Source organism: Pseudorasbora parva, chromosome 24 (genome assembly GCF_024679245.1).
Source record: "Pseudorasbora parva isolate DD20220531a chromosome 24, ASM2467924v1, whole genome shotgun sequence".
NCBI classification, from domain to species: Eukaryota; Metazoa; Chordata; class Actinopteri; order Cypriniformes; family Gobionidae; genus Pseudorasbora; species Pseudorasbora parva.
Window position 1 is genome coordinate 12,326,244 of NC_090195.1, and position 22,425 is coordinate 12,348,668.

The 22,425-nt window shown below is 40.1% G+C and overlaps 1 protein-coding gene across 3 annotated transcripts; it reads left to right on the forward strand.

Annotated features, from left to right (window-relative positions):
- The first annotated feature begins 2,203 nt into the window (after nt 1–2,203).
- On the forward strand, nt 2,204–15,826 carry ptchd1 (patched domain containing 1). 3 transcript variants are annotated; one of them, XM_067435136.1, is made up of 4 exons: nt 2,204–2,790; nt 3,450–3,927; nt 5,888–6,551; nt 11,337–15,826. In XM_067435136.1, the coding sequence occupies exons 2-4, from the start codon at nt 3,580–3,582 to the stop codon at nt 12,986–12,988; spliced, it is 2,664 nt and encodes an 887-aa protein (XP_067291237.1). In that variant the 5' UTR covers nt 2,204–2,790; nt 3,450–3,579; the 3' UTR covers nt 12,989–15,826. The 3 variants fall into 3 exon arrangements, with proteins under 3 accessions (XP_067291237.1, XP_067291236.1, XP_067291238.1); XM_067435135.1 differs by having other exon boundaries at nt 3,453–3,927; XM_067435137.1 differs by lacking the exon at nt 2,204–2,790 and adding an exon at nt 3,053–3,071 and having other exon boundaries at nt 3,453–3,927.
- The last annotated feature ends 6,599 nt before the right edge of the window (nt 15,827–22,425 follow it).

Below are 22,425 nucleotides of genomic sequence, written 5' to 3' on the forward strand. Positions count from 1 at the left end.
ATTGTAAATTTCTACTGAAGGAGACCAGAAAGCCAGAGACAAACTTCAACCTCTCTCTGAAAACTGAACCTTCTCTACCTTTTTTAACGGTAACAAACTTCAGTTCTTCTAAAATAAACTCAGCCTAGTCGTTTCCGCTTTTTGTGTTAGTCGATTTACATTTACGGGAATATTTATAGATTAGCATGTATGCATTTGGCAGAATCTTTTATCCAAAGCAACTTTTGCATTCAAGTTACACATTTAGCAGTATGCGTTTTCCCTATAGGAATCAAACCCATTACTTTAATGTTGTTAGTGCCATTTAATGCCAGCACAATAAAGAAGCAATAATACAACATGAGTCCAAACATTTACTCAGGCAGGTATTACAGATATTAAACACAACCAGCACTTTCAGCTGTGAAGTCACAATGGTGCCCTAAAGCTGTAACCATGGAAACCACTCTTTGTCAGTTTGCTGGAATGATATGGCAAAGCATGGGCTACAGGAGGCACCGGCGATCGTTGCCATGGCAATAACCATATAAAACAGTGATGATCATTACAAGCCTTGTTTTCGTGTCTACAGCATAGGTCAGATGTTAGATGCAGGAAGAAGAAATATAGGCTAACATTTCTATTTGAACAACCTCACTGTGGATTAATATAAACCACATACAAAATATAGTTGTGCTAATATGGATATGTGATATCAAATAACTCTCAGAGGAGAGCAGAAGGCACTAGAGCGGTCCAGGTAGGGGAGCCATGTTCAATCACGGGCTCAGTACTTGATTAGACATGCATGGGTAAATCCAGAGCCATGCCCCTGCACTTCTGTCTGTTTCAGTGTTATTAAATGATCTGTCTGTCTGTGGAATTCAGAGAGAGCCGGGACAGCTTAACCCAGACCGGGACTGGATACAAACTGGGAGAACATGGGTAATTGTGGGAATAATATCAATAGCACATCAAAAGGGTAAACTCTCGAGTGTATTGATGTAATGGGCCTCAATTTTATCTTCAAAGTAGATCCAAAAAGAGCAAACTGGTAAATACTGGTACTTCATTCATCTCTGTCCATGGTGCTGAATCAAACCTATGAATGTCTTGTGACTTTTTTCCTCCATAGAGGCAAATATTAGTACAAAGTCTGTTGTAAAACTTTTCTGGGTGTTGAGTTTTCTGGGTGTTGAGTAAAAGTATAGGGGGCTAATATAAATATAATTTTAATATTAATATAATAAATGTTTTTAATTAAATTATTGCTACCTCCACTGTAAAAAATATTTTGAGAATTAGTCATTTCAATTTATTTGTGTGTGTGTGTGTGGGGGGGGGGGGGGGGCATGTTTTTGTGACATATGAGGACATACACATTTGTGCAATAATGACATATCCAAGACATAGGTATGACAATATGAGGACATTGGCCATGTCCTCACTTTTCAAAATGCTTCATACAGGATTTTTTTTTTTTTTTTTTTTTTTTTTTTAGAAAGTAAAAATGCAGAATGTTTCCTGTGATGGGTAGGTTTAGGGGTAGGAGCAGTGTAGGGGGATAGAAAATACGGTTTGTATGGTATATAAAAACCATTATGCCTATGGAATGTCCCCATTTGTCACAAAAACAAACATTCTCCAACCAACAAAACTATTTATGTTTATTTATCCTTAACTAAACTAAACTTTATCAAACTAGTATGGATGTTGTTTCAACTCAAAAATGCATGCTGAAACAACTAGATTTCCGCTGGCTTTACATCCATCGTGAGATAGTTTTGCATGCCAAATGTAGGCTATTCATTTTGGTATAAAGATGTGCAATGCCTTTCTTTATTGGCATCAATGGTTCAATGAACCTTTAACATCTATGGAATCTTTGCACAAATGGCTATTTATAGTTGAACTGAACAATGTTTCGAAATTGTTCTTGTCCATATGTTTTTTTTTTTCAGAACCTTTCACTGAAAGGCTCTTTGGGGAAACCAAAAATGTTCCTCTGTTCCATAGCTGTGAAAACCCTCTTCTGGAACCTTTATTTTTAGAGTGTAAATCGCTGGTCACATGATCAATAGTAGTAGGCTAACTGCAGACACGTCATGTCACACAAAATACACAACGGCACATCATCGTTGTCCATACGCGTATTATGTATGGTCTAACGTTAACAGACCAATCAGAAAAGCTTTCCTTTCCACAAACCCAATTCCCGTGATAAGGTGTAATGGGGGTGGGGGCTCCACCGGCATTTACCGGCGAGCTCTTCGTGAAACTGGAACTTCTGAATCAGCTCCGTACCTGAGCATTTAAGTGCCGCATCTCGTTCGTTTGTGAATATCTATTTGTGTGTGGACCTGTCTTGTGTTCAGCGCAGTAACGAATGGCTTAAGTCAGTAAGGAAATGCACACAAGTGGCCGAGCTGGAGCTGCGCGGAGCCCGCACGCATTCTGCACCGCGGGTCGGTGGTGGAGATTCGTGTTTTTAGACTGGTAACAGCGGATAGCGGTCGTGCTGGGCGCGGTGCGGGATTAATATGGATCAATGACACGCACCTCATAGATAATGGAATATACAAAACTGTATTTGCGCATTTGAAACTGTTTCTGAGTAGGCTACTACATGACCAGTTCACTGTTAAAGATACACCTTACTCATCCTTTCCAAGACGCTGTGGACATATTCAAAGAGAAAAGTGATTCGTTTATATTACGAAAATTGAGCATTTCACCTCTGGCACTCGGATCAACGACGCATTTATGGAAACTGGGTCTCTCAGGTGGCATGAAACTGCGAAGACGTGACTGGTAATAATTCAGAACCACCTTTCATTCCCTGTCGATTTTTTTTTTTTAATTAAGCCAGCCAGGGTTTTTTGGCCACTTTTCAGCTTGTCAGACTGGTTTAAGGGTTTTATTTGTTATTATTATTTACACTTGTCTATGAATATAACCTGTCACTCCCTTAGAAAGTGACAACTAGGCTACTCCCCAGAGTGCGTATTATGGGGCGGGGATGGAGTTTGGATGTTGACCCCGTAAGGATTGAACCCAAACGACGTCAAAACAAATGTTTGGAGACGTAGCCTGTATGTTTCACTACTCGATAACTCATAATAGTTTAATTATTTATCATTTCGTTGTAGTTTTACATATCACAAATCGTTTTAGCGTTTTGTTTGAAATGTCTTTGAGGTATAATTTGAAGGTTAGCTAACTGTAACTGTACTGGTGGCGCCGCGTGTGACGAACCTCCGACTGCGCCCCAAAATGAACTGACAGAATACTGAAAGAAAAGTCTTCCGCTTTGAAAGTAACTGATTAGGCTAATTCGCACACGATATTGCCACATGCAAAAACGTTGCAGAGTTTCGAATGCATTTGAATTCTGAATTGTGTTTTTTGAAGTATAGCTAAATGCAATAGTAACACAAAGCAGTAGCACTAACAAGATGTCTCTGACCCAGTAGGACCTGATGATATTCAACGCAACGCTTCATCATTTCAGTGATCCAGCTGCGTGGGTTGAACACTGATGCTCCGGATCTCTGATGCTGATGCTGGTTCATCGCCCTTGCGCTGTTGCTGCATTCTAGGATGTTGCGACAAGTGTTGCACGAAGGGCTTAAGACGTCATTCCACAAACTGGGCCACTTTGTCGCCAATCACCCGGTGTTTTTCGCCTCAGCGCCCGTGCTGATCTCCATCCTGCTGGGTGCGAGCTTCAGCAGATACCGCATAGAGGAAAACGTGGAGTACCTGTTAGCCCCCAAACACAGCCTGGCGAAGATCGAGGGGAACTTGGTGGATAGTTTGTTCCCCGTGAACCGGTCCAAACACACGCTGTACTCGGACTTGCAAACACCCGGGAGATATGGCCGGGTCATCGTGACTTCGCGCCGGGGGAGCGTGTTGGACCCTCACCACGTCAACTCAGTCCTAAAGGTAAGGAACATTTCACTCAAGTAATTTCCCTCGTTTCACACTTGTCCGCACAAATCAATATTTAGTTCATTTTGATTCTTTTTGTCAGGTTTAACAACATTTATCTTGTCAGGTTTTCTCATATTTCAGAGGAAAACATATTTTCAGAGGTATTCAGCTTCGCAACTGTGTGCTGCTTTTTAAACAAACGTAATCTTTATCCTAAGTTCTACTTTTCACATTTTAGGTTCTGGTTAGTGTTTTTGATTGTTCAATCCATTAAAGTAAATGCTAGATTTATCTGTAAATACATGATTACAAAGCATTTTTGTGAGAAAACGGAAGCAAATAAATATGTGATACAAAAATTAATAAATAAATATATATATATTTTTTTGTCCTACTATTTAGGAATCATCACGGGCGCTATCATATTAACTGGATTTCAAATAAAAGTGTTTCCACAGCTCACACTGGATTTTTTATTTTTTTTTAAACATCAGAAATATTTCATGCCAGTCAGAGTTTTAGTTTAGTTTGTGGCCTACTTTTTCGTCCTGTAACACAGCTTCCCAATTCAGCTCCAAAATTCACTCCCTCGGAAACCACCAACATGAAACATAATGCTGGAAACTTCTGCTTATAACGTACTGGCAAGAAATCCTAACTTCAGGCAAAAACCAAATGAGCACTTGACCTCTTTTTTTGTGAAATATTAAAATGTGTGGCTTTAAATTTTAAAGTGACAGTGTGAAATGCAAAGTACTCCCTTCTGCATTTAGACTTACCCTTTCTAACTCAAAACATTCATTTCAATTTTCTTAAGCTAATTGAACTAAGCCTGAGCTGTGAGCAGCGACCACATCATAAGAACTTTTTAATATTCACATTGCATTGTGTTTTTCCAGAAATAGAGCCTTCTTTATATTCTCAATGCACCACAACACAACAGGTCTCTGTATAACCTTGCTCACTGTATCACAGTAATAGACCACCTTTGGTGAGCTCTCCTCTACTGATCCATGATTTAAAAGAGTGTGACAATTGTGTATGCCAAGATCTGATCTGATTCGGAAAGAAGGGAAAATCATGGTTCAAAGGAACTGAGGTGATTTTCTGTGCAATGTATTGTTTTTTCTCTGTTTCCTACCCATAAAGAGCAGACAGCCCATTTGCACGTCCGTCTAGGTCAGAGACTGTGGGCATGCAGATGTCATGCTTTAGTCTCCAACTGAGGGTTAATTATCAAGCTTGAGCAATTAGAGGCCTGATTGGTGTATGTCTGACATTTCTTTGCTGCTCGAGGAGGCCGGAGGAGCATTGGAGGAGGTATAGCCTCCCCCGGTGATCTGAGTCTGACACAGTCTAATCAGCCTGACATTAACAACGCACAGAGACTGACCTCAGAGGACAATCAATGCTCTTCTCACATGGATTGCAGTGGAAGAAAGTCTAAAAAGTTCTGTTTGTCTTGTTTGGCACACTCTTCCTTCAGCGACATGCTTTCTTGTTGCCTGGCAACAAGATAGTAGCAACTGAATACGTTGAAATGTGACAATCTCATACTTGCAAAGTTAACTTTTTTAATTTATTTTTTAATGTGTGCATGAACCTACACTGCCATTCAAGTTTTTTTTAAACCGATATTAAGAAATGAATACTTGTATTCAACCAAGGACGCACGCATTCATTTTATCAATATCAGTAATAATTAAAAAAAAGTCTATTTCAAATAAATTTTCTTTTAACCATTAATCAAAAATGCATTACGGTTTTCCACAAAAATATTATAATTTATATAGCATGTTTTTATTTTAAAGCATATGACTCTGAAGACTAAAGTAATGATGCAGAAATTTCAGCTTTTTGATCAAATAAATTCTGCCTTGTTGAGCATTGTAGCCTTTTTACAAAATCCTATTTTATCTATTACCTGTACGTATTAGTAACATTTTTTATCCTTCTATTTTTCCAACCCCAGCTACACAACACAATCACTCAGATCCAGGTTCCAATGCTGGGATTTAACTACACCTTTGCTCACCTCTGCCTGCTGGATGATAGCAAGAGCTGCATCGTGGACGACATCCTGCGGGTTCTGGAAGAGATGAGATCAGCTCGTGCCTCTAACCATTCAGTACCTCCTCTGCGTTATCCCATCACCAAACTCAAAGATGGGCGGGAGGCCTACATCGGGCACCAACTTGGCGGAGTCCTGGCAGGTGGAGGGAGAGACGGAGTGCGTTCTGCTCGTGCCCTTCAACTTACATACTACTTGCAAGCGGCCAGCCCACTGAACGAAGTGGTGGCGGCCAGCTGGGAGCTGCTGTTCTGCAGCGAGCTGGAGAACTTTGGAAAGGCTCATCCAGAGCTTAGTCTATACCCCTTTACCTCCTCTTCTCTTCAGAGGGACTTCCAAAGGACCAGTCGTGTATCAGAGCGGCCGCTGCTCTTTAGCCTGGCCGTGTGTCTGTCACTGGCCATGCTGTGCTGCTCAATGCGAGACTGCGTGCGTACGAAGCCCTGGCTGGGTCTGCTGGCTCTGGTGACCGTCAGCCTGGCTACACTCACCTCTGCAGGCATCTTTAACCTCACAGGAGCGAAATACAATTCAACATACCTGGGTATCCCGTTTGTCATGCTAGGTGAGATTATATTTTACTTCTCCCTGTCATCCTATAATGAAAAAATGTATGCTGACATTCAAAAGTTTGGTGTTATTTTTCATCTATTTCCAGCATTAGAGAATTCTCTAATGCTCACTAAGACTGCATTTATTTGAAGGCAGTTATGCTGTCAAATTCGATTACAATTTAAAATTACTTTCTATTTCAATATATTTAAATTAGATTTAATTCCTGATATAGCCATAACTCCAGTCTTGAGTGTCACATGATCCTTCAGAAATCATCATAATATGCTGATTTGATGCTTAAAGGTGCACTATGCAACTTTCCGTCCACTGGAGGGCGCCTATTCAAAATAAATGCGTAGTTTGATGACGCCAAGTTTGAGCGCAGCATCTTGGGACATGTGGTCTTCACCTCACAGCTGGTGGAAAATAGGACTCGGGCAGAAATCACGTTCATGGATGCGGTTATTAACGTACTGTAGTGTAAAGCAGAGCAGGACCGAGTTTTGTGGAGCTGAACACGGCTGTTGGAGCGATTGTTAAGCAAATATGACGCAATTGAGAGGCGACTTCCTCAAACGATATGCTGAAACATCCAGGTCCTTGGTTAAAATAGCAATTTTCTCACAATTTACAAATAGTTGGAAACATTTGGGATAGTGTAGGTATTCAACTGAACAAAATATATAACACCGGCCTAGTGGTTTTTGGATATTTAGCTGCAAAAATACTACATAGTGCACCTTTAAGAAACATTTCTTCTCATCACTAATGTTGAAAACCAGGATTTGGCAGGATTCCTTGATGAATAGAATGTCCAAAAGAACAGCGTTTATATTTTTTTGTAAAAAGTCTTTACTGTCACTTTTTATGAATTTAATGTATTTTTCTTTCAAAAACAAATCTTGCTGACCCCATATTTAGGGATCATGCACTGAAGTATTCAAATTGTATTTGTTGGCTTTCTTCTTCTGCTCGGAAAGTCTATGGCAACCCATAGAACCGCTTGCAGGAAAGTTATGAAATTTGGCACACAGATAGAGGACAGTCTGAACCTTCACCATAACACCATAGTCTGTAACTCAATCCCTCTAGTGCCACCACCTGTTTGACGTATGCTTGTGCTAATAACTTAGGGATAGAAACAAATTCCTCTGATTCCTTGGCTCAAGATGATTCTATTTTCCATCATTAACATTTTTCCACCATTTTGAATTTTCCATACAAAAAAAAAAACGTTTTCAAACTCTTCCTAGGCCGTTGCTCCAATTTCCACAGAAATGTAACCAGATCATCTTCAGACCATGCCGACAAAAAATGTATGGAATTTTTAAACCATTCTTGAGTAACACACAAACAAATTTGACGAAGTGCCTGCCACAATGAACTATGAGGCTCTATCTCCTTAATGCTTAAGCGTATTTTTTTTACCAAACTTGGTGTGTTATGACAACCATGACCTGAGACCATCTGCCACCTAGTGGTCAGGAGATATAAAAAATGGGTATTTTTGCTTATAAGTTCTAAATGCTTTGCCCCCAAAAAATCACAAAGTTTCGGTGCAGCATGCCCACATACCTAAACAATACAACAATACCAAATTTTCCTACATTGGTCATTTTTAATTTTGTCATAAAATGCTTAATTTGCATTTGGCACATTGTTACAAAACTGATTGTACTCAAAACGTTTCGAGACAAACATTTTGTAGTCAAAATTTACAATGAAATTTCCAAAAATACTAAGAACTTTTGATTAAAGAAAGCCCATTGTAATGAATAGGTCTTAATAGATTCTTTAAGGCATGCCGAGAAAATTGATACCAATTTAGCAACTTTTGCCGAACTTCCCGACCGTCATTCTTTTATTTCAAAATATACTTTTTCAAACTCCTTCTAGACCGCTTGTCCGGTTTTCACGAAAATTCAATCAAATCATCTCCAGACCGTGCCAACAAAAAGCTATGTATTTCGTGCTGATAGACACGGTTTCATATACCGCAGCAGCAAATTAGAGGCATAATGCCAAAATCTCTGCAATGCTTTGGCATAGTCACACCAAACTTTGCATGTGTCTTTGTCAGCTTACTTTGACCACACCACATCAATTTGGTTACAGCGCCACCTATTGGTCAAAAGTGATAAACCATTAAATCATTACTAGTATATGTATTTATGATTTTTCAGCCATTTTGCCATTTTTCAGCAAAATGTCTTTAATAGCTCATTGTTGCAGTTGGTCTGATACTCCTAGGCATTTTCTTTGTACTTGGCCCCAATAATTGCTGCTTCCAGCTATATTTTTGATTGGTATATGCATCAGCCCAGTGATTTGTTCTCTTTTCTCTTTAATCACTAGTCGTCATTGCTATTTACATATTTCCTTCATTCTTTTGAACTTCCATTTCATACTGTGACTGTCAAGTTAAACGAATACACCTTTTGACTGACCGCAAAGCTCTGCACTGCACTTTCGTCAAGGTGTATCATTAAAAATGAAACACTCCACATCAAAGGAATTCCTAATAGAGCCCAACAGACAGCCTTTAGAGGAATTCCACCCCCTTATTTTGTCTTCTGTCCATCAGCTATACTAGGTGAATCAACTGTGTGCTTGTAGAACAGATTCACACAAGCCGATATCTTGTGGTAATTACCAACACGCATACATGCATCCTGACACATCACATCCATCTCGCTCGCTCGTGTTGGCCATCTCTTACACAGCAATTAGTGCCACATGTGGGAGGAGGCTTCTGTTGAGAAAATAACAGGCTTGGGCAAAAGACAGGGAAATGAGAAGAAAAAATAGATAAGAGAAACGAAGGCTGAGAGACTATGCGTTTAGATTGACCCGGTGCCACCCACTCCATAATATTACTAATGCTTTTCTATCTCAAGAAAACTGACATCTGTGTCCTTCTTATAACACTTCAACAGTTCAATCCTAACCTTGGCAATTGTGCCAATCCACGTCAGCAATCTCAGAATTCTCCCCGCTGGTTTTCAATTGCAGCCTGAGAATGACAGCGTCTCCTTGTAGCGCTCTCCTGCAGAGCACTTTCTTAGAGTAAAAACAGAACTTGCAAGAAACGCCCAGTGTCACTGCATATAAATGTCATTCCAGGCTGCTCTTACTGGGTTGAATAGGGTACAAAGAAAAGCAGGGATATATGTAATAAATACATCATAACGCATGTCTGACAAAACAACAGGCCTTATCTCTGTTAAGCCACCGGCCTTATATTTAAAACAAATTCCATTACAAGGATATTAGCTGTCAAATGGAATCATCTGATGGTCCTCTGATGATAATGGAAAGAAGGAAGGAGGAGATCTCATAGGCCATAATTGCTGAGATTAATGTCATGTTTATGAAGAGAAAAAAGCTCTTGGGAGATGATGTTCAGGAGATCAAAGACTTTCATACTGAGAATCAGTCTGTGTGTCACATTGGTATTTATTTTGTTTTGAGATAAATGTGGAAATTAAATTGTAGGTTCTTTTAGTAAGGAGGAAAACAATTGAAAGAGAGAGAGAGAGAGAGAGAGAGTGAAGGCAAAAGTGTAAGAAAACAGCATGAGAACAGGAATTATATTCTCTCTTTCACTTTTTTTGCTCTCTCACAGATCCATCTACACGTACCTATTCATTTAAGTTGAGATCTTTAGCTCCGCCGAAAATCAGTATACTTGAATCCAATTGTGAAGACCACGACCTCAAGTCAGCGCCGTGTGGTGACTGCTAGATTTTGGATTTTGTGCCAGTCACATATCCCAGGTATAGAGGCCGTATTGGTAATATTAGACCGAGGGAACCTCCGTCATGAATGATGAGTCACTGATGCCGTGGCAACCCTGTAGGTGAGAGCCATCTGCTCACTCTGCCTGCACGAGCGAGTGATGTAGAAAGCTAAAAAGGAAAAACCACAGAAGCTAAAAAAAAGTGAATGCTCGAGTTAATCATGTAAATATATGTTTCAGTGTAAGAATGTTAACTTCATCATGATACTGAGTTTATGCTCAATCGTAGGACCCTGGGTTCTTTATGACAATTTCTAAAAGCAGGCTGACCTAGTTTGTCTAATGTCTTGGGCTTCTGTGCTTCTATGAAGTCCCAGGGCTACAGGGGCTGTCAGCCTTCCTCACATCTGTAAGGCTTTCTCTTTCATCAGATCAATTTTACATGGCATGTGGCTATCGTGTGTGAGTGTGACTGAGATTTATTTAGCTACAAATTCATCAGCTGTGAAGATGGAGGAGGACAAAGTGGGCTATAGTTAGATCACGCTCTGTAAATAAAGGTGGTGGTGATGGACAAGAGGCTTCTTTCGCTCAGCTTTCTAGACTGAATGCTTTCTTTATTTTGATGGATTTTCCAGTACATTTCAGCTGTAGCAGTACATTAGGAATGTTGTTTTTCTATTGGCTGAAAAGCCTATACATTAGATCGAATTGAATGTGATTAGAATTAGATTTCGTTGATGAATGTGCAAATGCTACACATGTATGCCAAACACTTTTTCGACTTAGCTCTAGCCAAAGAAAAAAGCAGTGCCAGAACAGAAGAAAGAGAGCATCTGTTTTTCCCTCATATCCATTGTTGCGATGCAGCTGCAGAGTGACTGTCTTGTCACCGTTTTGTTCAATTATTTATGTCTCCACTTTTCCCAGCAGCCATTTATGTCACTTGAAAGAGCTGCCTGCCAAAATCATTCCAAACGTCGCTTAGACCATTCCACCACGTTTTTTATTTAAGGTTTTTAAATCACTGAACGACTCTCTCTTCATCTCTTGCAGGTCATGGCTTGTTTGGCACATTCGAGATGCTGTCGTCTTGGCGACGGACGCGCGAGGACCAGCATGTGAAGGAGCGGGTTGCTGCTGTATTCTCAGACTGTATGCTGCCCTTCACAGCTAGCACGGCATTGCACGTGGTCACCTTCGGCATCGGGGCCAGTCCATTCACAAACATTGAGGCTGTGCGTCTCTTCTGTCGGAACGCCTGTATCTCAGTACTCTTCAACTACCTCTACATCCTCACCTTCTATGGCTCCAACCTGGTGTTTGCTGGCTACCTGGAAAACAACTACCGTCACAGTCTATTCTGCAGACGCGTACCGAAGCCTGAGTTGCTGCAGCAGAAGCCGGCATGGTACCGCTTCCTCATGTACACACATTACAACGAGGAGGCCACAGAAGCAGGACCCCTGCGTGCTTACGAGAGTCACCTGCTGGTAGCCTTTATGAAACGGTACTACTGTGACTGGATCACCAACACCTACGTCAAACCATTCGTGGTTCTTTTCTATTTGGTCTATGTTTCCTTTGCCCTCATGGGTTACCTTCAGGTCAGTGAAGGGTCAGATCTTAGTAATGTGGTTGCCACAGAAACAAGCACTATAGCATACACTCGTGCCCAACAGCGGTATTTCAGCAGTTATAGCCCCGTGATTGGCTTCTACATCTATGAGTCCATTGAGTACTGGAACACTAGCGTGCAAGAGGACCTACTGGAGTACACCAAAGGTTTTGAACGCATCTCCTGGTTTGAGAGTTACCTCAACTACCTTCACGGGCTGAACATCACCACTAGCCTGTCACGCAGCAACTTCACAGAGCACCTGCGGTCTGACTTTCTACGGCAACCTCGCTATGTGCATTTCTCGGACGATATAATCTTTGCCAAACGTGCAGATGGGGAATTCGATGTGGTGGCCTCGCGCATGTTTCTCGTGGCCAAGACGACAGAAAACAAACGAGAGGAGATGTCAATCCTACTAGATACACTGAGGAAGTTGTCACTGACCTCTAGGGTGAAGTTCATCATCTTCAATCCATCCTTTGTGTATTTGGACCGCTACGCCTCATCGGTTGGAGCACCGCTGAAGAACTCTTGCATCGCTGCTCTCTTTCTGCTCTTCTTTTCCACCTTTTTGGCAGCTGACCCCCTGGTGAATGCCTGGCTAACTGTGACAGTAGCCTCTGTTGAGTTCGGGCTGGTGGGTTTCATGACTCTGTGGCGGGTTGAGTTGGATTGCGTCTCAGTGCTTTGTCTGATATATGGGGTGAACTATGCTGTGGACTCCAGTGCTCCGCTGGTATCTGCGTTTGCTCTAGGGCGGGAATCCACTCGTACACGCTGGGTGAAAGTGGCTCTGGAGCGTCATGGAGTTCCTGCCCTTCAGAGCTACTTGTGTTATGGGGCAGCTCTGCTCCCACTTGCGGCCGTGCCCTCGAACCTTACCCGCACACTCTTCAGGTGCCTCTTTCTCACCGCTATCATCACAGCCTTCCACTGTTTGGCCATTCTCCCCGTCCTGCTCACCTTCCTTCCGCCCTCTAAGAAAAAACGTCATGAGAGAAAGAATGCGGCGGAAAATAGTGAAGAAATTGAGTGCGTGGAGATGGTGGACAGCACACGTGTGGTTGATCAGATTACCACTGTCTGACCACATGCCTCAAAAAGAGATGCAGGCTGGAGGATGTACTAGAGAGAAAAAAACAAAACACCCCCAAGGGGGGTGACAGAGGGAGACCTGAGATAAGAGAGTTAGCCTTTGTGCTGCTGGGCTTCCAGTTTTCATACTTAGGGCAGAGGTGGCTTTTAAGTACTTAATGGGTGTACTTTAGCATAAACAAGTACGAGCCCACATTTTAAACAATGCTTTTGTTTGATGGTAAAAGCAGTAGATGAGTTTGAGGTTGAGCCTTTAGTGCTGTGTGTATCGTTGTCATGGTAAAAGCCCTATGCAGGTTTGCTGCAGCTCAATGAGAGCGAGGAAGGCCAGATGAACCACACTGCTGCACAGTTGCAGATAATCACAGAGGGGGGCTCCTCTGGTCTGCAGTATTACAGCAGCAGTAGAGTGGAAACAGTAACAAGATTTTGCTTTGGCAAAGCATAGATAGAGACTTACAATATTTCTGATGCCCCAAGAACCATACGACTTTTAAGGGTACTAAGCTAAAGACCAAGCAGCCATATTCATATTTGCTGATAGCCATGACTTTAATGTACCCCTCTTCTCAGAGGTTAGAGGTTTTGGTAAGACCATATTTTTTGGGAAATAGTGGTATCACCACTGCACAGCATTTGAAAAGATCAGAAGGTACATCCTATTTTCACCGACCATGGTGAAAGTCACCTCCCCCACCATAACCGATGTCTCAGAGGCATTTAAGGCTGAGCTTGTATAAAGGAATCTATAAGAGAAAAGAAAAAGGGGCGGGGAAAGAGAAGAACTGAAGGGGGTATGTGCTGGAGGACACATAAGCAAGACTCTGCTGACATATTGGTATGCTGTGCATTGCTTCCATGGCAACTCTGGTCACAGTTTAGTTGCATAGTGTATGTATAATTTCCAACCCCCTAAGTTCAATAAGGGCAATGGTTAGCAATTAAGTTGCACTGCAGTGGGAGTATAATCTAAGAAGGATTTATCCCTGCTGCTTCTTGCCTGTTTTGTTTGCCTCTAAAAATGCTGAAAATCACCTTGTCACAGACAACGCTCTTCATCAATATGCATGAGTCCCTTCATTTTCACCCTACTTTGCCCTCTGTGTATGAGAGACTTGAAAAAAAGAGATATAGAGAGACCTGGAGCATAGAGAGAACATAGGAAAGGAGCATCTGGCCAATCAAATCCACTTACTTTTCAAATTCTCCTTGGCCCCCAAAAGCAATTGATGTCAAATCAATCATGAGGTAAAGCAGCATCCCCATTTAGTTTTGACGCTTGGGGGGACATATTGGAGGTGTGGGGGGACTATGACAATGACATTTATGATGTCTGTGGCAGAATAGAAAGGTTATGTTGCAGTTTGTGAAATGATACTGAATGCATAGCACCAGATAATCACATAAAGGACAAGAAAGGGAACAAACTGTTAGACATGTGGACACATTTGCACACAAACATAAAGTGACAGCTGTGAGGGGGAAAAAAGTACCATTCCCCACCTACTTGACCACCGGTCCATACCTACTCCATTCTCCTCCTAAGTAGTACTTCTGAATCTCTGCACAGCCCACAAGCATTTGGATGAGACGTATCTACACATGGCTAATTTAATCTGCCCCTATATATTTTCAGTGCTAGAGCCTCTCACAGCTGATCTTACTGATCTCAGTGCAGTAGCCAGTATTCACTGGCTCTCTCTGACTAATCCAAATATAGTGCTCTGAAAGATTCTCTCAACAATTTAATTAAAGTCTTCTAAGATCTTTGAGTGATCTCAGACCAGCAACTGCAGCTTTCACTGATCTCAGCATGCTGTTGATCTCAGCGGAGCACTCAGCTCTGTCTGATCTCAGAACAGCACTGTAAATAAAACTTGCAGATCTCGGAAAAGCACTGAAATATATCAAATACATCCTGTTTATTCAGCACTTTTGTTAACAGGCCCTATACTGAATAAAACATTATTTTCCTACCCACACAGCAACATAGCATCCGGGCCACATCTGGTGCTTGTGGATTCCACACGTAGGCCAACACTATGTTGCTGTCTGGGTAATCAGTACTTTTGCATAAAATATTAAGGCTTGTTTTCAGAGAATAAAACTTGTATTGTTTATTTTTACCCCTTTGACAATTAGTAGTTTTCTCTTAAACATTTAATGCAATTTTGGTTTAGTAAATTTGTCTCAAGAAGACCCAAGAACAAAATGAAGAGGAAAAGTACTCATTAAGAAAATGATTTTGTGCAATGTAATCCATCCATCCACCCATCCAGCTTCATGTTGTATGATCAGCAGTGTGGTTATATGTCAGTGAAATGGTCCAGTTATGTCTATGTACTTGAATGTACTTGAAAGCGTGTACCCTTTAAGAGAAATATCATGGACTTCGAATGATCTTCATTTTATAAATGAAGTTTAAAAGTTCATGTTCATTACGATCTCTTATTTGCCTCCTCTGTCAAAACTGCTGCATATGAACAAAGTCCTTCACATACCTCTGCTTTACAGATTCACTCAGGCTTACATCCTTTCATTTTGTTTGTACAACACCTCCACTATGTTATTCAGCCCAAATATGATTGCTCTGAAGCAGTATTGGCACAAGGCCCTTTGAAGATGTCAAAGCCAGTGGGAAGAAAGAGGGGGGAAGTATTTACTGTACACCCACACTGGCTTGCACACACACATACGTGCACAAATTTAGCCTAGTACATGCATTCTACCTGACTGATATGCCTCTGGAGATGATTGTTGTTTTTTTATCTGTTTCTATAAATTTCAGAAGAATAAAAATAAAAAGAGGTTGACATGAAAAGTGAACTAAGACGCATCATTTGTTTGTCTTCAATAGTAAATCGGATAAATTGTTCAGCTGCATTGTCAGTTTTGCAGCATGCTGCCATCTAGTGGCCAGAGCCATTGCACGAGAAAGTTGTAGATATTGTTAAAAGTTGCATAAAATACAATAACAATGCCATGTGAAACTTTTATATGAGGGTTAATAGTGTTACAGTATAACCAAAGGAACCCACATACATAATTTGGAATGACTCCCACAGTGTGACATTACCAACAGCCTCTGCGAATTAAGAGTGCTCAGATTCTCAGAGGACTTCTTTAGCGTAGAGAGCTGTGAAAATTGCTAGGCTGTCATTACCATTAGTAAAGGGTTCATTACTACAGCAACAAGAGCCATATGAGCAGCAGTATGACTGAGTGTATGTGCAAAAAGTCACAAAAATACGGGAGTTTTCCCCTCTTTGAAACAAAAATGACACTAAGCGTGTTGTATTTCACATGACACAATTCCTTCTGTCTAATGCCACTGGCAGTCACGCAGATGCTGTGGCATACCCAAACTTAAGCCCTGGTTGGCTGTGGGGGGGAATCTAATCAGTACCACAGAGACTGATCATGAGCAGAGATTACAGAAGAGGACACCTCTCTGGAAGGGCGTGCCTCCTCGCCAAAGTAACCCAATACTCTTTTGTGCAGGTCAGTTTTTCTCCGTAACAATACAATTCCCATGTAATGCAACCACAGCTCACAGAATGCATTAGATAAGAGAAACATTCACAATATATTATGATATTGTGGTATATAATCAAAAATAGTGTTTATATGCAAAATTGTATGCACAAAAAAAGCTGAGGTTTTCTCATGTGTGATCCATAACAATGGAAATTTGGTCTGCTGAAAAGCTAAACTCCATCAGGAGGAAGTCATGAAAAGGAAGACATTATTCAATACTCACTCTTTTGTTAATGATACTTCTCACTTCCTATATACTTATTATTTATTTATTATATTTACACCTAGAAATTTTGACCTAGGATTTTGGAAAGAAATATTATGTTATTAAATATGCATGATTCATTATTTCCAGGCAATTGTATTATTGCTAACTTAAACTACTGTTTTCATTAACTGTAATTAAGCTGAATTAAAAATAGATGAAAACTTTACTATACTGTATATTACTCAAATTAAAATTGTGTAAAAAAAACTGAAATTAACCTGAAAAAAACTTAATAGAGTAAACTTATGACACAATTAACAATACCAAGCTTATAGCATAACAAAGAAAAAGGGAAAAAGAGATAAAAGGGCCCCAGGGATCCACACCCTGTGAAATAGAAAAGGTAATCCACTGTAAGTGCGAGGGCTATTTTCTTTGAGTGTGTGTGCGTGTGTGTGTCCTTATTTATATTACATTGTGGGGATAGTGAAAGATAAGGATAGTAAAACCTGAGATCACCTACATTGTGGGGACCAGCCAGTGGTTCACACTTTTCAAAAGGCTTATAAATCAAACAAAGAGTTTTTTTTGAGAAAGTACAAATGCAGAATGTTTCCTGTGATGGGTAGGTTTAGGGGCAGGGGGGAGTGTAAGGGGATAGAATGCACAGTTTGTACGGTACAAAAAACATTACGTACATTATTATTATTGTGTGTGTGTGTGTGTGTGTGTGTGTGTGTGTTCCTTGTTTGGCAATACTTGTGAGGACACAAATGTCCTCACTTATATAGTAAAACATGAAAAAAACCCACTAGTGAGGACATTTGACTGGTCCTCACTAGTTTAAAAGGCTTATAAATCGGCCAAAATATGTTTTTATTTAAATCTGTTGTTTTGCACGTGTTCCTGTGATGGGTAGGTTTAGGGATAGAGGTTGGGTTAGGGGATAGAAAATATAATTGACCTGATATAAAATCAATGGAAGTCTATGTAATGTCCTCACTAATATAGTGAAACAAACCTGTGTGTGTGCGGTGCGTGTGAGCTACAACACAGTGGCTAACAGATGAGCTGAGGGGGAGAGAAAAAGAGATGTCAAACCGGTCTGTGCTCCTCTGCACATTATTTATCTCTGTCACTTTCCCACACAAAGACATAAACACCGTGTTTCCTACATTTTCAAGGCCCGTTTTTCAACCAACCCAGATCACATTCTATTCAGATATAAAAATGTCATATTATTTAAAGAGTAGTTCATCCTAAATTAAAGTTCTGTATTCATTTACTCAGCCTCATTTTGTTCAATTAGCTGATGCCATATATCATCAGGAAGATCAGGCCTTTGCAACACAACACGATTTCTCATCCAGGCTCTATTTCTAGGCTTACTGCAATGCTCTTCTGGCTGGACTTTCAACATGTGCCATCAAACCCCTATACAAATGATCCAGAATGCAACATCTTGACTAGTCTTCAAGGAGCCCAAGAGAGCACAGGTCACACAACTGTTTATCTTTCTGCACTAACTTGTGGTTGTAGCTTGTAGCAATTCCAAAATATTGGTACCTACAGGACAGCCACAGGCTATATCTTCCTCCAATCTCTCTTATAAGTCTATGTGCCCTCAAGGATCCTTACAGAGAGATCCAGAATCACTCAAGAACATTTTAGTTCACTGTTCCTTGCTGGTTGAATGATCTTCCCAACCCTACCCAGACAGCCGAATCCCTGTCAAAAAAACAGCTAAGAATTACTGAAATAGAATTGCACTAATTCTTCAGCTACACTCTCACAATTCTTAATCTTTGCTTATTCTAGTTTGTACAATCCTGAGGGAAGACTCCCTCTTAGATAAATCACTTGTATTCCTCAATTGGAAAAAAGTGTCTGCTAAATAAACAAATGTAAATGTAAATTCAATAACTACATACAAATACAATAATAATAAGGAATAGAGCAAAATGCATTGGTCTAATTAGCTACGCTTAAATGCATAGTTATCAGATTGATGTCTCAGTCAGACTGAAAAGCCTTCATGTAAACACTGCAATCGATACAATAGAGCTCAAACCAAAATACATTTAGATCGGAATGGAAGGGATATAGAACTGAAATAATCAGGACAAACTTAACGCTGGACTATTTTCTCAATCTGATTCATAAACATCTTGCGCACGTGCTATTACATATTTTTTACATCTTATAAACTGGTCAGTGGAGGACACGAAATATTTAAATAAATTACACATATCTAAATAATTGCACAAAAAGCTTTTCTGTCAGCTCTCTCATCGAGGCAACAATTTCATGGCAGCTCCAGTGTATTGGTGGCTTTCTCCAGTTCTGAAAGCAGCAATACATGTAATACACATGCAATCAAATATGTGAATCTGATTGCAAAGTTTTTAGTCCATAAACTTTTAGAATCTAAAACCGTTTTGGATTCATTCAGATTGACGAAAAATAAGTGCATATAAACATACTTATATTGTGTCTAGAACCTACTTTCATGGCAAATTTTGTTATTTTCTTCTTAAAAAAAAAAAAAAAAACTTGTGTGGCTTAACAAGACTTCTTCTGACAACTTCTGAGATAGTTTTGCCATATTTAGAAGCTGTACAGCCCCTGGTCAATATTCGCTTTCTTTGTATGAAAAAGAGTAGTGGGAACATTCTGCACAACATCTCTTTTTGATTTCGGAAATACAATTATACCACTAATGATGAAACAGGTGGTACATAGGCCCATGGTGGAACCAATTGGGGGAGGAGTTAGGGTGAATTTAGCGGCCCGAACACTAGCAATGGAGATCTGGTGACCTGGGCAAAACTGAGGCGATGACAGGACAGGGCAACACCAATGTGGATCTGGAGCTTGATGAAGGGACAAAGCACAGCTTGATGTCCGGAAGTCCGTGGCACAGGGAGAGCGATGTCTGAGGTGAAGCCGGAGGAACGAGGGAGCCTGGTGGAGCATGAGAACAAAAGTGGACTCATGCTCCTTTTATGCCATGGCCTCGGCCTCCGGAGTGGTTGACAATGTATCTATCAGCTGTGGGTATGTGCACGGCAGACAATGGAGGATTGCCTTCTCTACAGGTTCCTTAAGTCAAGGGGGCTATAATCGTTCACCCAACCAATAATGAGACTAGATTGTCCCATGGACAATGCTGGATCTTTGTCCAGTTCTCTAAAGCCTGCAGAGCACTCCAAGATAGATTCTTACTGGCTAAGTTGATAAGTTTGGCTGCAATATCCATTTTCTTCTCAATTTGATGGTCTGGTATCCTGTCACATTTCAGTCCAATGATAATGAAGACGATTCAAATAGAATTTTTTTTATTACCATAAAATAAACTCAGGTAATCCACAATTATGCAGACAGTGTTTAAGCAAAACACACAAACAATACTGGACAAACAACTGAATTCAAGGAGGAACTAAAGCACACAATGATAGTGAACTGAATATAGACAGGTGTGATTGTTAAATGAAAGCCCATGACAAATGAAGTAAACAAAGAAGACAACGAAAGAGTCCAAGTAGGAGTGAAACTAAAGCTAAACAGAGCATAATGGTAGCTATTAAAACTATTGCTTTAACCCTCTATAGGAATAATTATGTAATCACAGCTAGATAAAAAAATAATTGTATTTTGCATTTATTTAAGACTATAATAATTTACCAAATTTTATTTTCTATATCTGACCTTTGATCTTTTTTTTGCTGACTTTGGCTGACTTTGTCGAGGAAATTATTTTGGCAAACTGTCTAAAACTTCACACCCATTTAAATGCATTCTCACTGTCTAGTGAAAACGTCGAAGTGTTTCAAAAAACATTAAAAGCTTTTTTTTTTAAAGCTTAATTTCTACTCACCCTCAGTTTCTTTCCCTCTTGATCCTCAATTTCTTCCTTTCTTACTACGATCTCATCTTCTGATGCACTGCTGTCACCATCATCAATACTTTCTAGAAGGTACCGCTTTTGTCTTCAATAAAACTTACAACCTAAAACACAGGCAAAAAGGCTATTATACTGCCTGCCAGTACTAAAAAATAGTGCCAGGTATAAAGAAAATATGTAAGCCCTAAAAGGACTTTGTCATTTATACATGACACACAGATTATTTGTATTATTTCTTTAAGTTATAGTTTTACAAAATTTGCATTTTGATGTACAATAATAATAATTTCTATGCATGAAGTCACTATGGTGCCTTGACAGCATGTGACCTAACATGTGCTAATGTCGTCTTCATTTCCTTGTTGCCAAAAATGTCAAGCACATAGCAAATATATTTTAATTGTATTGGCTGAAAGGAATGTCATATGATGTTACAAACATTATTATGTATGAAGTAAACTAAAGTAAACTTTCTCTTGCCTAAAAAGATCATTACTCCTCCAGATACCTGTCTGTTACATCTGACGCACGCACTTCACATAGTCAGGTGAAAGGCATAGTTAGGCACGACAAAAACTAAGTCATGGAATATTTGAGCTGTCGGTGTGACGTTAGCATCGCTCTCAACAAGGAATCCTGAAAGCAGCAAGGGCGTCTGACCCTTGAGAAAGAGATAGAAGAACCCTGAGGGGCGACACAAGGCATGCACAGATGGGCATGTTTTACCTCCACTGACAGGCTGCCGAGGGTCCAGGAAATGTCTGAATCCACATCCTGGTCCCCGCTGTGCCTAAAAAAACAACCAGTTGCCACCAGATCACTTTTCATTGAGTAACCATGCAAAAGATTGAAGATGAAGAGTGCTTTAAAAATAATAATAATAATAATAATAATAATAATAATAATAATAATAATAAATAGACAAATCATCTCATCTCACAGCATTTATCTTACACATAAGTAGGGCCTAATTTCATTCATAGCCAATTAATAGCTTAGAGAATTAAGAAATCAACCTAGCCTTTATAGGCCTAATGAAATAATTAACTTCAGCGTCGATGTCAGACAACAGGTTAAAGTAAAGACTGATAACATAACTATATGACAAAGACACGTGTCAGTAGCTACTGTACTGTAGTTGCTGACTGAAAAGTCACCAAGTGTAGAATAATAGAGGAAGGCGTGTCATACTTTTTTTTTTTTTTTTGGAAACAAGAAGTTCTCACAGTAATGGGAGTGTCACAACAATTTATTTTCCAACCCTAAGAGCTGTCTTTTAAAGTTTCTCTTCACTTAAAGCCCCGTCGCTTTGTTATTTTGCGGTGTCTTTTCGTGATAATTCTCGACAACGGAAGCCCACGTCTATCAACAGTAGGATTTGTTTCACGCGGAGCCGTTTGGATGGAGTTAAGAGCGGGAGAGGAGCCACGAATTTAGAATGCCTCCAGGCGCATCACGCACGACGATACTAGGTGAGCGCGAGACTTCATGAACAAGTCAGACAAGAAAAAAAAAATGTATTTAGTAAACAGATTTGAAGATGCAACAGAGATGCTATTTCACAATTTTAGCAGAAAAATAAGTAAAACACGTAAAGTCAGACACAGACGGAAAGTGGCCATGCTCGTTGAGATTGATTGACAGGTGCAGCGATGTTCTGGTTATTTTAAACAACGCTTTGCTATTGTTTTATATTTACTTTCCACCAGCTTGTATTAATTAGGATATTAAATTGAATGAATTGTTACAAAAATAAATATAACAATGATTATCGTAAATT